General features: G+C 44.7%; 1 protein-coding gene across 1 annotated transcript in view; it reads left to right on the plus strand.

Moving 5' to 3' along the window:
• Positions 1–13,984, plus strand: part of LOC309379947 (uncharacterized protein) — a gene marked incomplete at its 3' end in the record, with an annotated part of 126,605 nt that overhangs the window by 42,146 nt on the left and 70,475 nt on the right. The window contains exon 2 of the mRNA XM_081929472.1: positions 8,390–10,232. Within this exon, the coding sequence (XP_081785598.1) occupies positions 9,252–10,232 (981 nt within the window). The 5' untranslated portion in view covers positions 8,390–9,251. The remainder of the gene's footprint in view (positions 1–8,389; positions 10,233–13,984) is intronic.

Raw genomic sequence — 13,984 nt, forward strand, 5'->3', positions numbered from 1 at the left:
TAGAATGCACGTTCAGCCAACAATCGCAGAGTGAAATGTTTATTATTATCCAGAATAAAGTTTAGTTATTTAGGTTCCATAACAGAAAGAGGACGAATAAGCTTTGATTTTTCTTTCGTTGTTCATTCACCCACAAATATCAAAGCGAAGTGTAATAAGCCTAAACAAAGCAAAACAAGTTGTTTTGGGTTCTAACTATATAGAAAGAAGAATCTTGGATTTCGCTGATTTCTAGTGTTATTTGGGGTTAAGGCAACATTAACCCAGAAATCGCAGTGTATGTAATGAGACCAAAATAACAAAACACCGTCTTTTTGCTTCCGTATGCGTAGAAAGAAGACGAATAAGCTTTGATTGGGCTTATTTGAATTTGCATGGGGTTTTTGGGTTGTGCACCACAATCATCCATAACCAAATCAAAAAGGCTTTCTGGGTTCCATCTGCATAAAAAGAACTGATCAAGCTCTGATCGGGCTTATTTCAAATTGGTGGTTTTGGGGTTAGAATGCACGTTCACCCAACAGAAAGAGGACGAATAAGCTTGGATTGTTTTTTCGGTGTTCTTTCACCCACAAATAGCAAAGCGAAGTGTACTAAGTCTAAACAAAGCAAAACAGGTTGTTTTGGGAGCCATCTACATAGAAAGAAGAATTTCGGATTTCGCTTATTTCAAGTCTTCTTTGGTGTAAATGCACATAGACCCAGAAATCCAAAGTGTATGTAATGAGACCAAAGTAACAAAACACCGTCTTTCCTCTTCCACCTGCATGAAGATATGATAATGAAGCTCTGCTTGGAATTATTTTAAATTGTTCCTTTTTGTGTTAAAATGCACGTTCACCCTACCATCGCAGAGTGAAATGTTTCTTATCAGCTCAAATTAAGCATAGGTGTTTAGGTTCCATCTCAATAGAAAGAGGACGAATAAGCTTTGATTGTTCTTTCGTTGTTCATTCACCCACAAAGCGAAGTGTAATAAGCCTAAACAAAGCAAAACAAGTTGTTTTGGGTCCTAACTCTATTGAAAGAAGAATCTTGGATTTCGCTAATTTCAAGTGTTATTTGGGGTTAAGGCAACATTAACCCAGAAATCGCAGTGTATGTAATGAGACCAAAATAACAAAACACCGTCTTTTTGCTTCCATATGCGTAGAAAGAAGTCGAATAAGCTTTGATTGGGCTTATTTGAATTTGCATGGTGTTTTTTGGGTGTACACCATAATCACCCCTAACCAAATCAAAAAGGCATTTTGGGTTCCATCTGCATAAAAAGAAGATGATAAAGCTCTGATCGGGCTTATTTCAAATTCGTATTTTTGGGGTTAGAATGCACGTTCACCCAACAATCGCAGAGTGAAATGTTTCTTATCAGCTCAAATAAAGCATGGGTGTTTTGGTTCCATCTCAATAGAAAGAGGACGAATAAGCTTGGATTGTTTTTCCGGTGTTCATTCACCCACAAATAGCAAAGCGAAGTGTAATAAGTCTAAACAAAGCAAAACAGGTTGTTTTGGGAGCCATCTACATAGAAAGAAGAATTTCGGATTTCGCTTATTTCAAGTCTTCTTTGGTGTAAATGCACGTAGACCCAGAAATCCAAAGTGTATGTAATGAGACCAAAGTAACAAAACACCGTCTTTCCTCTTCCACCTGCATGAAGATATGATAATGAAGCTCTGCTTGGAATTATTTTAAATTGTTCCTTTTTGTGTTAAAATGCACGTTCACCCTACCATCGCAGAGTGAAATGTTTCTTATCAGCTCAAATTAAGCATAGGTGTTTAGGTTCCATCTCAATAGAAAGAGGACGAATAAGCTTTGATTGTTCTTTCGTTGTTCATTCACCCACAAAGCGAAGTGTAATAAGCCTAAACAAAGCAAAACAAGTTGTTTTGGGTCCTAACTCTATTGAAAGAAGAATCTTGGATTTCGCTAATTTCAAGTGTTATTTGGGGTTAAGGCAACATTAACCCAGAAATCGCAGTGTATGTAATGAGACCAAAATAACAAAACACCGTCTTTTTGCTTCCATATGCGTAGAAAGAAGTCGAATAAGCTTTGATTGGGCTTATTTGAATTTGCATGGTGTTTTTTGGGTGTACACCATAATCACCCCTAACCAAATCAAAAAGGCATTTTGGGTTCCATCTGCATAAAAAGAAGATGATAAAGCTCTGATCGGGCTTATTTCAAATTCGTATTTTTGGGGTTAGAATGCACGTTCAGCCAACAATCGCAGAGTGAAATGTTTATTATTATCCAGAATAAAGTTTAGTTATTTAGGTTCCATAACAGAAAGAGGACGAATAAGCTTTGATTTTTCTTTCGTTGTTCATTCACCCACAAATATCAAAGCGAAGTGTACTAAGTCTAAACAAAGCAAAACAGGTTGTTTTGGGAGCCATCTACATAGAAAGAAGAATCTTGGATTTCGCTGATTTCTAGTGTTATTTGGGGTTAAGGCAACATTAACCCAGAAATCGCAGTGTATGTAATGAGACCAAAATAGCAAAACACCGTCTTTTTGCTTCCATATGCGTAGAAAGAAGACGAATAAGCTTTGATTGGGCTTATTTGAATTTGCATGGTGTTTTTGGGTTGTGCACCACAATCATCCATAACCAAATCAAAAAGGCTTTCTGGGTTCCATCTGCATAAAAAGAACTGATCAAGCTCTGATCGGGCTTATTTCAAATTGGTGGTTTTGGGGTTAGAATGCACGTTCACCCAACAATCGCAGAGTGAAATGTTTCTTATCAGCTCAAATAAAGCATGGGTGTTTTGGTTCTATCTCAATAGAAAGAGGACGAATAAGCTTGGATTGTTTTTTCGGTGTTCTTTCACCCACAAATAGCAAAGCGAAGTGTACTAAGTCTAAACAAAGCAAAACAGGTTGTTTTGGGAGCCATCTACATAGAAAGAAGAATTTCGGATTTCGCTTATTTCAAGTCTTCTTTGGTGTAAATGCACATAGACCCAGAAATCCAAAGTGTATGTAATGAGACCAAAGTAACAAAACACCGTCTTTCCTCTTCCACCTGCATGAAGATATGATAATGAAGCTCTGCTTGGAATTATTTTAAATTGTTCCTTTTTGTGTTAAAATGCACGTTCACCCTACCATCGCAGAGTGAAATGTTTCTTATCACCTCAAATTAAGCATAGGTGTTTAGGTTCCATCTCAATAGAAAGAGGACGAATAAGCTTTGATTGTTCTTTCGTTGTTCATTCACCCACAAAGCGAAGTGTAATAAGCCTAAACAAAGCAAAACAAGTTGTTTTGGGTCCTAACTCTATTGAAAGAAGAATCTTGGATTTCGCTAATTTCAAGTGTTATTTGGGGTTAAGGCAACATTAACCCAGAAATCGCAGTGTATGTAATGAGACCAAAATAACAAAACACCGTCTTTTTGCTTCCATATGCGTAGAAAGAAGACGAATAAGCTTTGATTGGGCTTATTTGAATTTGCATGGTGTTTTTTGGGTGTACACCATAATCACCCCTAACCAAATCAAAAAGGCATTTTGGGTTCCATCTGCATAAAAAGAAGATGATAAAGCTCTGATCGGGCTTATTTCAAATTCGTATTTTTGGGGTTAGAATGCACGTTCAGCCAACAATCGCAGAGTGAAATGTTTATTATTATCCAGAATAAAGTTTAGTTATTTAGGTTCCATAACAGAAAGAGGACGAATAAGCTTTGATTTTTCTTTCGTTGTTCATTCACCCACAAATATCAAAGCGAAGTGTACTAAGTCTAAACAAAGCAAAACAGGTTGTTTTGGGAGCCATCTACATAGAAAGAAGAATCTTGGATTTCGCTGATTTCTAGTGTTATTTGGGGTTAAGGCAACATTAACCCAGAAATCGCAGTGTATGTAATGAGACCAAAATAGCAAAACACCGTCTTTTTGCTTCCATATGCGTAGAAAGAAGACGAATAAGCTTTGATTGGGCTTATTTGAATTTGCATGGTGTTTTTGGGTTGTGCACCACAATCATCCATAACCAAATCAAAAAGGCTTTCTGGGTTCCATCTGCATAAAAAGAACTGATCAAGCTCTGATCGGGCTTATTTCAAATTGGTGGTTTTGGGGTTAGAATGCACGTTCACCCAACAATCGCAGAGTGAAATGTTTCTTATCAGCTCAAATAAAGCATGGGTGTTTTGGTTCTATCTCAATAGAAAGAGGACGAATAAGCTTGGATTGTTTTTTCGGTGTTCTTTCACCCACAAATAGCAAAGCGAAGTGTACTAAGTCTAAACAAAGCAAAACAGGTTGTTTTGGGAGCCATCTACATAGAAAGAAGAATTTCGGATTTCGCTTATTTCAAGTCTTCTTTGGTGTAAATGCACATAGACCCAGAAATCCAAAGTGTATGTAATGAGACCAAAGTAACAAAACACCGTCTTTCCTCTTCCACCTGCATGAAGATATGATAATGAAGCTCTGCTTGGAATTATTTTAAATTGTTCCTTTTTGTGTTAAAATGCACGTTCACCCTACCATCGCAGAGTGAAATGTTTCTTATCACCTCAAATTAAGCATAGGTGTTTAGGTTCCATCTCAATAGAAAGAGGACGAATAAGCTTTGATTGTTCTTTCGTTGTTCATTCACCCACAAAGCGAAGTGTAATAAGCCTAAACAAAGCAAAACAAGTTGTTTTGGGTCCTAACTCTATTGAAAGAAGAATCTTGGATTTCGCTAATTTCAAGTGTTATTTGGGGTTAAGGCAACATTAACCCAGAAATCGCAGTGTATGTAATGAGACCAAAATAACAAAACACCGTCTTTTTGCTTCCATATGCGTAGAAAGAAGTCGAATAAGCTTTGATTGGGCTTATTTGAATTTGCATGGTGTTTTTTGGGTGTACACCATAATCACCCTTAACCAAATCAAAAAGGCATTTTGGGTTCCATCTGCATAAAAAGAAGATGATAAAGCTCTGATCGGGCTTATTTCAAATTCGTATTTTTGGGGTTAGAATGCACGTTCAGCCAACAATCGCAGAGTGAAATGTTTATTATTATCCAGAATAAAGTTTAGTTATTTAGGTTCCATAACAGAAAGAGGACGAATAAGCTTTGATTTTTCTTTCGTTGTTCATTCACCCACAAATATCAAAGCGAAGTGTACTAAGTCTAAACAAAGCAAAACAGGTTGTTTTGGGAGCCATCTACATAGAAAGAAGAATTTCGGATTTCGCTTATTTCAAGTCTTCTTTGGTGTAAATGCACATAGACCCAGAAATCCAAAGTGTATGTAATGAGACCAAAGTAACAAAACACCGTCTTTCCTCTTCCACCTGCATGAAGATATGATAATGAAGCTCTGCTTGGAATTATTTTAAATTGTTCCTTTTTGTGTTAAAATGCACGTTCACCCTACCATCGCAGAGTGAAATGTTTCTTATCAGCTCAAATTAAGCATAGGTGTTTAGGTTCCATCTCAATAGAAAGAGGACGAATAAGCTTTGATTGTTCTTTCGTTGTTCATTCACCCACAAAGCGAAGTGTAATAAGCCTAAACAAAGCAAAACAAGTTGTTTTGGGTCCTAACTCTATTGAAAGAAGAATCTTGGATTTCGCTAATTTCAAGTGTTATTTGGGGTTAAGGCAACATTAACCCAGAAATCGCAGTGTATGTAATGAGACCAAAATAACAAAACACCGTCTTTTTGCTTCCATATGCGTAGAAAGAAGTCGAATAAGCTTTGATTGGGCTTATTTGAATTTGCATGGTGTTTTTTGGGTGTACACCATAATCACCCCTAACCAAATCAAAAAGGCATTTTGGGTTCCATCTGCATAAAAAGAAGATGATAAAGCTCTGATCGGGCTTATTTCAAATTCGTATTTTTGGGGTTAGAATGCACGTTCACCCAACAATCGCAGAGTGAAATGTTTCTTATCAGCTCAAATAAAGCATGGGTGTTTTGGTTCCATCTCAATAGAAAGAGGACGAATAAGCTTGGATTGTTTTTTCGGTGTTCATTCACCCACAAATAGCAAAGCGAAGTGTAATAAATCTAAACAAAGCAAAACAGGTTGTTTTGGGAGCCATCTACATAGAAAGAAGAATTTCGGATTTCGCTTATTTCAAGTCTTCTTTGGTGTAAATGCACATAGACCCAGAAATCCAAAGTGTATGTAATGAGACCAAAGTAACAAAACACCGTCTTTCCTCTTCCACCTGCATGAAGATATGATAATGAAGCTCTGCTTGGAATTATTTTAAATTGTTCCTTTTTGTGTTAAAATGCACGTTCACCCTACCATCGCAGAGTGAAATGTTTCTTATCACCTCAAATTAAGCATAGGTGTTTAGGTTCCATCTCAATAGAAAGAGGACGAATAAGCTTTGATTGTTCTTTCGTTGTTCATTCACCCACAAAGCGAAGTGTAATAAGCCTAAACAAAGCAAAACAAGTTGTTTTGGGTCCTAACTCTATTGAAAGAAGAATCTTGGATTTCGCTAATTTCAAGTGTTATTTGGGGTTAAGGCAACATTAACCCAGAAATCGCAGTGTATGTTTTGAGACCAAAATAACAAAACACCGTCTTTTTGCTTCCATATGCGTAGAAAGAAGTCGAATAAGCTTTGATTGGGCTTATTTGAATTTGCATGGTGTTTTTTGGGTGTACACCATAATCACCCTTAACCAAATCAAAAAGGCATTTTGGGTTCCATCTGCATAAAAAGAAGATGATAAAGCTCTGATCGGGCTTATTTCAAATTCGTATTTTTGGGGTTAGAATGCACGTTCAGCCAACAATCGCAGAGTGAAATGTTTATTATTATCCAGAATAAAGTTTAGTTATTTAGGTTCCATAACAGAAAGAGGACGAATAAGCTTTGATTTTTCTTTCGTTGTTCATTCACCCACAAATATCAAAGCGAAGTGTACTAAGTCTAAACAAAGCAAAACAGGTTGTTTTGGGAGCCATCTACATAGAAAGAAGAATTTCGGATTTCGCTTATTTCAAGTCTTCTTTGGTGTAAATGCACATAGACCCAGAAATCCAAAGTGTATGTAATGAGACCAAAGTAACAAAACACCGTCTTTCCTCTTCCACCTGCATGAAGATATGATAATGAAGCTCTGCTTGGAATTATTTTAAATTGTTCCTTTTTGTGTTAAAATGCACGTTCACCCTACCATCGCAGAGTGAAATGTTTCTTATCAGCTCAAATTAAGCATTGGTGTTTAGGTTCCATCTCAATAGAAAGAGGACGAATAAGCTTTGATTGTTCTTTCGTTGTTCATTCACCCACAAAGCGAAGTGTAATAAGCCTAAACAAAGCAAAACAAGTTGTTTTGGGTCCTAACTCTATTGAAAGAAGAATCTTGGATTTCGCTAATTTCAAGTGTTATTTGGGGTTAAGGCAACATTAAACCAGAAATCGCAAAGTGTATGTAATGAGACCAAAATAACAAAACACCGTCTTTTTGCTTCCATATGCGTAGAAAGAAGACGAATAAGCTTTGATTGGGCTTATTTGAATTTGCATGGTGTTTTTTGGGTGTACACCATAATCACCCCTAACCAAATCAAAAAGGCATTTTGGGTTCCATCTGCATAAAAAGAAGATGATAAAGCTCTGATCGGGCTTATTTCAAATTCGTATTTTTGGGGTTAGAATGCACGTTCAGGCAACAATCGCAGAGTGAAATGTTTATTATTATCCAGAATAAAGTTTAGTTATTTAGGTTCCATAATAGAAAGACGACGAATAAGCTTTGATTTTTCTTTCGTTGTTCATTCACCCACAAATATCAAAGCGAAGTGTAATAAGCCTAAACAAAGCAAAACAAGTTGTTTTGGGTTCTAACTATATAGAAAGAAGAATCTTGGATTTCGCTGATTTCTAGTGTTATTTGGGGTTAAGGCAACATTAACCCAGAAATCGCAGTGTATGTAATGAGACCAAAATAACAAAACACCGTCTTTTTGCTTCCATATGCGTAGAAAGAAGACGAATAAGCTTTGATTGGGCTTATTTGAATTTGCATGGTGTTTTTGGGTTGTGCACCACAATCATCCATAACCAAATCAAAAAGGCTTTCTGGGTTCCATCTGCATAAAAAGAACTGATCAAGCTCTGATCGGGCTTATTTCAAATTGGTGGTTTTGGGGTTAGAATGCACGTTCACCCAACAATCGCAGAGTGAAATGTTTCTTATCAGCTCAAATAAAGCATGGGTGTTTTGGTTCCATCTCAATAGAAAGAGGACGAATAAGCTTGGATTGTTTTTTCGGTGTTCATTCACCCACAAATAGCAAAGCGAAGTGTACTAAGTCTAAACAAAGCAAAACAGGTTGTTTTGGGAGCCATCTACATAGAAAGAAGAATTTCGGATTTCGCTTATTTCAAGTTGTCAGGGGTTCAGGAGCAGAGGGACAGGGAAGGGAGGAATTAGAGACCGAGGGAGAGGAATCCGAGGGAGAAGTCAGCGATGATAGCCGTCCGAGGTCTCTAAGTCTCTCCAGCGAATCAGAGGATTCACAGAAAGGGGCTCCCGTGATCAGAGCAAGGGGGTTGCCAAGGGGAACACCCCAGGAGGGAGGGGCCAGAGAGGGCTCAGAGAGCAGCAGCTGGAAATCGGGACCAGCTTCCCCACCGGAGAGCAGTAGGGGGGAGGAGCCCCAGGCATCGGGAGCAGGCAGCTCTCCGTCAGCGGAAGGACAGGAGTCAGGGTTAGCCACGCCTGCATCAGAGAGCGAGGAAACGGTCAAAAGGAAGGTCAGGGGCAGCGCGCGCGCGCCAAGTTCAAATGTACGAGAGGGTGGCGCCATAAGCAGCCCGGAGAGGGAGCCGGGTCCCAAAGCCCACCGAAGAGAGGGGGAGGAGTCCGAGGGGTCCGCATCCGAAGCGTCCAGGAAGGAAGGCACCCAGGGGGGTAGTAGGACCCAGAGGCGGAAGGAGAAACGCAGAAGGTGGAGTAAGGCTAGAGTGTTGAACTGGTGTACAGGGGGCGGAGACTCAGATGAGGCTTCGCTGGTCTAGGGTCTAGACGTAGAGATGCACGCTAGGGTTTGAAAATGGGAACTAAACTTCAATAAAGACTTTGTACAGTTCCGCTGGCTAGCGTTGGTCTTCTGTGAGCTGGGACCTGGAGGCAGTCTCTGACAGTAAGCCTCATCTCCAATTTTCACCGGTTTTCTTCGCCTCAAGCATCGCTACGGGAGCGAGGCAGGGAGGGCAGAAGACTGGTGCCTTGCGAGCTCACAAAAGTCAGGCGAGATGACTACAGAACAGAAAATAGCTTCCCTGCAAGAAGCGGTGACACAACTCAGCGCTGAAATAATCGCATCCAGGAAGAGAGAGGAAGAAGCGGCGGCTGCCTGCAGAGATCTTCAAGCCAGGTTAGAGGGGCTTGCGAAGCAGGGGCTACCGGGACCCAGATCTGAGGGGATTGGGTTGGGGAAAAGAGGAGCCAGCATTGTATCTCATTTTGATGGGAATTTGCAGCAGTACCCCAATTTCCGAGCAGACGTGCTGTTTGCGCTGCAGCTGTTGGAGAGAGACTTTAGAGATGAGCAAGAGAAAGTGGGGTTCATCCTGTCCCATTTGCATGGGGACGCGAAAGCATGGCTGCGAAATCTGTGGAGGGACAAGGATCCAGCGCTCCAAAGCGCAGATGCATTCATTAAGGCGATGGATTCCTGTTTCTTATCAAACATAGACATTGATATTGCCAGAAAGGACATATTTGGGCTAAGACAAGGGAAAGCCAGCGTCAGGCAGTATCATTCCAGGTTTTTTGCATTGGTCAACGCGCTGAATTGGGATAAGGATTCTCCGCCAGTTAGAGACCTTTTTTTGGAGGGATTGAGCCCACAGATCAAAGATGAGATGGCACGGGGAGAGAGACCCACAACCACTCAGCAAGTGGTGGAAAGAGCGCTGTCGATTGGGGTGAGGCAGGAAGAACGGCCATGGAGCAAAGAAGAAGGACGTTGGGGACGCACACCAGGGAGGGTGCCCCCCCTCTTGTCTAGAGAGACAGCGCGTGCGCAGTCCACGCCTCCACAGGGAGGGGGCGAAGAGCAGATGGAGATTGGAGGTGCTAGGGCTCTCTCAGCTAATAGAGCCTTAACACCGGGAGCAGTAAAACCGAAGCTGCCTAGAAGGAACAGGAAGTGCTATATATGTGAGAGTGAGGAGCATCTGGCGAAAGAGTGTCCCCAGAGGCTCCGCAAGCAAACTGCAGCCTCAGTGACAGTATTGGAAACAACTCAGCAGAGAGAACCACAGCAGGGAAACGACGAAGTCTGGCTGGAATAGGAGGCACTGGGGCCCAGCCAGACAAGTCAGTGAAGAAGTCCCCGGAGATTTTGCAGCCCACAGACCCCCTCCCGCCCAAACCAGTGGTGCAGCTCACCGCATCGCTCCAGCTGCCCAATGGACTCACCTTAGAAGTGCCTATCACAATTGACTCTGGCAGTAATGCAGACTTTATAGGACTGGAGTTCATTCAACGACACAACATAGCTTTACTGCCAGCCACGCTGCCCCTGAAGGTTGTCACGGTGGATGGCAGGGAACTGCTAGGGGGGCAGGTGGTGCAGCAGACGCCGCCGATGGTGATGCAAATTGGGAATCACCGGGAGGTCATCAGCTTCAATGTCACCCAACTGTCAGACACGCCTGTAGTATTAGGCATGAGTTGGCTGCACAGGCACAGCCCAGCGTTGGCTTGGTACCAGCGCCAACTAACGTTTGGATCCTCCTACTGTGCAGAACACTGCATCATACCCAGCCCAGAGGAGGAAGAGGAGGACCCGCAGTTACAGTTGGGCACGCTGCAAGCAGTACCCCACAAGTATGCGGAGTTTTTGGAGGTTTTCTGCGAGAAGGAGGCGGACAAGCTACCTCCTCACAGACCCTATGATTGCAAGATTGACCTCCTGCCGGGGGCGACGCTGCCAACGGGGAAACTGTACTCCATGTCTGAGGATGAACTGCAGGAACTCAGGGAGTTCATAGATCACAATTTGCAGCGTGGGTTCATCCGGGAGTCGAAAGCGGTGGGAGGCAGTCCAGTATTCTTTGTGAAGAAGCGGGACACGCCCCAACGGAGGCTGGTGGTGGATTTCAGGATCTTAAACTCGAAAACCAAGCCCTCAGCTTTCCCCATGCCCAAGATAGACGACCTGCTCGCGACGGTGCGGAAAGGACGCGTTTTCACCAAGTTGGATCTACGTGGGGCGTACAACCTGATTCGCATGCGCGAGGGCGACGAGTGGAAGACGGCCATGTTCACGCCACTGGGCACCTACGAATACAGAGTTATGCCCTTCGGATTGCAAAATGGCTCTCACACTTTCCAAGCCTTTATGCATCATGTGCTGGCGGGGCTCCTTTACAAGAAGTGCGTATGCTTCCTGGACGACATCCTGATTTTTTCAGAATCGCGCGAGGCGCACGAGAGGGATGTCAGGGAAGTTCTGCAGAGACTGAAGGAGCACAGGCTGTACGCCAAGCTGGAGAAGTGCCAGTTCGACGTGACGGAGGTGGATTTCCTGGGCTACAAGCTGTCAGACAAGGGGCTCGCCATGGACAGCGCCAAGGTTAGCGCAGTTTTGGACTGGAAAAGCCCACGCAATCGGAAGGAAGTCCAGCGGTTTGTCGGCTTTGCCAACTTTTACCGCAAGTTCATCAAGGGATTTGCCATGCAGACAGCGGCCATCACCGACACGCTCAGCTCCAAGAAGAAGAAATTCATCTGGACGGAGCAAGCGGAGCAGTCCTTTCAGAGACTCAAGCGGCTCTTAGCGTCAGAGGAGCAGCTGCTGCATGTGAATCCCAGCAGACCCATGAGGGTGGAGACAGACGCCTCAGACAGAGCCGTGGGAGCTGTCCTGTTGCAACAAGACCAGCAGGGGGACTGGAGGCCGTGCGCCTTCTACTCGAGGAAGCTCAGCAAGTCGGAGCAGAATTATACCATCTGGGACAGGGAGTTGCTAGCCATCCATGCAGCGTTCAAGGCATGGCGGCACTTCCTTATCGGAGCCAGACACACAGTGCAGGTCCACACGGACCACAAGAATCTGGAGTACTGGCGCACGGCTAGGTTCCTCAACCAGCGACACATTAGATGGGCGGAGTTCTTCGCGGACTTCGACTTTAAGATAGAGTACATTCCGGGCGACAACAACGTGATGGCGGATGCTTTGTCCAGAAAGCCGCAATACCTGGAGGAGGCGGCACCGCCGGCGGCCAAGCACATTTTCGCACCGGAAGCGTGGGCATGCGCGTCGGCAACCGTGGACCTGGAGGCCGTCCGTCGAGCGCTGCGGGAAGACCCCTTCGCACAGGCCAGGATGGAGGAGGTGCACAGGGGCACAGCGAGGGCCGACGAGTTCCAGATACGCGATGGGTTGCTCCTCCACAAGGGAGCACTCTACGTGCCGGGAGACGACCTCCGCGCAAGGGTTCTGCAGCAGCTACACGACGCTCCCACAGCCGGGCACTTTGGCAAAGAAAAGACTGTCGAACTAGTAGCCAGAGACTTTTGGTGGCCCAAGATGCGGGGGGAAGTCGCGGATTACGTCGCGAGATGTGACAGCTGCCAAAGGGCCAAGTCAGTTCACAAACCGCCGGCGGGATTGCTGGAACCGCTGCAAACACCGGCTGAACCGTGGGAGAGGGTGGCCCTGGACTTCGTCACGGATCTGCCCAGTTCGAGGGGAAAGACAGCAGTGCTAGTGGTGGTGGACATGTTTACTAAAATGGCACACTTCATTCCGTGTGCGGAGGTAGCCACGGCAGAGCAGACCGCCAAACTGTTCATTGACCACGTGTTCAAGGTTCACGGTCTGCCACGATCTATTCTCTCCGACCGGGGGCGACAGTTCATCTCGAACTTCTGGCAGAAGCTGATGGGCATTCTGAACGTCAAAGTCAATTTGGCGTCGGCGAGACACCCACAGACCAACGGACAAGCGGAGAGGGTCAACGCCATCATGCAGCAGTACCTGAGATGTTACGCCAATCAGCAGCCCACGACATGGGTGGACTACCTGCCACTCGCTGAGTTCGCTTACAACAATACGAAGCACGTGTCGACGGGGGTGACGCCGTTCTTTGCCAACAACGGGAGGCATCCCAGAACCTTCCCGAGTTTAGAGAGAGTGGGGGAGGGGGAGCCACAGGCAGCGGAAGCCTTAGCGTCGGAGTTGCAGGAAGTCCACGAACAGCTCAGGAGGCAGTTAGAACTCGCAAAACACGCATACAAAGTGCAGGCAGACAGACACAGAAGAGTTGGGGAAGACATACAGGTGGGAGACTGGGTCTGGTTAGCAGCGCAAGCAGTGCCGACCAGATCGTTAGCGAAGAAGAAGCTAGGACATAAGCAGCTAGGACCTTACCAAGTCCAGGCACAGGTCAATCCAGTGGCCTTCCGGTTAGCGCTTCCGGAGGGTTCCAGGATGCATCCGGTGTTCCATAGATCAGCGCTCACGCCCTACAAAGCACCTCATAGATTTCAGGAGCCAGACACAGCACCGGACCCGCCCAGAGAAGGGCCCAGACAGGGGGGGTCGCCAAGGAGGGGGCACATCAACGAGGTCACAGAGATTTTAGACTCGAGATGGGGGGAAGAAGGAGTAGAATATCTCCTAGCCAGAGAGGGTACCCCGGCCACTGCGAACAGCTGGGTTCCGGACTATGCTTTGGAGGAGCCTCTGCTCAAAGAGGAGTTTCATGCCCTCTTCCCACACAGGCCCATGCCAGCCGAGTATTTCGACGACTGGCTCTTCACAACCACTCTTTCGGCCAGCACATTCCAGGGGTTCGACTCGGACGAAGAACAGGCCCCAGTCCCGAGCTCCCGGGTGGGTTCGCCACCGGGGTCTGCCTCAGACAGCTCTTATTGGTGGGACGATCGACCAGAGGAGCAGTGGCGCAGGAAGTGGCTGAGTGGTCCTTGGCTGGGATCACCCGAAGAGGGGGAGGGGGACGAGACGGACATG

The sequence above is a fragment of the Podarcis melisellensis genome (genome assembly GCF_964234715.1).
Source record: "Podarcis melisellensis genome assembly, chromosome: 11".
Taxonomy (NCBI): domain Eukaryota; kingdom Metazoa; phylum Chordata; class Lepidosauria; order Squamata; family Lacertidae; genus Podarcis; species Podarcis melisellensis.